Source organism: Plasmodium fragile (genome assembly GCF_000956335.1).
Source record: "Plasmodium fragile strain nilgiri unplaced genomic scaffold supercont1.9, whole genome shotgun sequence".
NCBI classification, from domain to species: domain Eukaryota; phylum Apicomplexa; class Aconoidasida; order Haemosporida; family Plasmodiidae; genus Plasmodium; species Plasmodium fragile.
In genome coordinates this window covers 55,116-56,073 of record NW_012192589.1, presented here as the reverse complement: position 1 = coordinate 56,073, position 958 = coordinate 55,116, and the positions used below count along the sequence as shown (strand labels likewise).

The following is a 958-nucleotide window of genomic DNA, read 5'->3' as shown; positions in this document are numbered from 1 at the left end:
ATGAACAGGAAACCCCCCAACATGATTCGAAGCAGCAACGCCAGAAGCAAACGGAACGAACTGAACGAGGAGCAAAAGCTCGAAATAAAAGAAGCATTTGATTTATTTGATACCAATGGCACGGGTATGTGTGAGCGGGTGTTTGTTTCTCTGTCGACTCAACTACCAAGCATATGTTTTGTTTCCTCATAGGTAGCCGTTACATAGGTCCGCACGCTTATGTTGCACGTCCCTGCGCTTCATCACTCCCCACAGGAAGAATCGACGCGAAGGAGCTGAAGGTTGCCATGCGGGCCCTGGGCTTCGAACCCAAAAAGGAGGACGTAATGTGAAAAAGGACACAAAAAAAAAGAAAATAAAATAAGACGCACGCAGCGATATTCCATAATCAACACACGCGCACTCGTCACGTAGGGTCGGTTACGTAGGGGCAGAAGCCTCCTTAAAGTGCTCCCCATCACTTCCCCCCCTCCCCCGCCCCCTCTTCAGATTCGTAAAATAATCTCCGACGTTGACCAAGACGGCTCTGGCACCATCGACTTCAATGACTTCCTCGACATCATGACGATCAAGATGGTTCGCAAAAAAGCGGCATTACACAGAAGCGATGCCGAGCTATATTGTGTGTATTCCTGCCTGTTTGGGCTATCGCTGAGCCCACTGTATCCCCCTGCACACGTCCTTCACTTCCCTCCACAAACTGCTATCACCCCACAAACTTCCACCACCACAGAGTGAGCGAGACCCGAAGGAAGAAATCTTGAAGGCCTTCCGCCTGTTCGACGATGACGAAACGGGAAAGATATCCTTCAAGGTGTGTGACGTTTTTTTCTCACTCTTTTTGGGGACACCCTCTTTTCCCCGTTTATCCCAGCTAGCCATTTTTGTCACTTCATTTGGCTATCTATCTATCTATCTATTTTTTTTTTTTTTTTTTTTTTTTTTGAGATGGAGTCTC

General features: G+C 47.6%; 1 protein-coding gene across 1 annotated transcript in view; it reads left to right on the top strand.

The window, feature by feature from the left end:
• Positions 1-958, top strand: part of AK88_01064 (caltractin) — a gene marked incomplete at both ends in the record, with an annotated part of 4,066 nt that continues 3,108 nt past the window's right edge. The window contains 4 exons of the mRNA XM_012478702.1: positions 1-124; positions 256-323; positions 490-576; positions 734-814. Coding sequence (XP_012334125.1) covers positions 1-124; positions 256-323; positions 490-576; positions 734-814 — 360 coding nt within the window. The remainder of the gene's footprint in view (positions 125-255; positions 324-489; positions 577-733; positions 815-958) is intronic.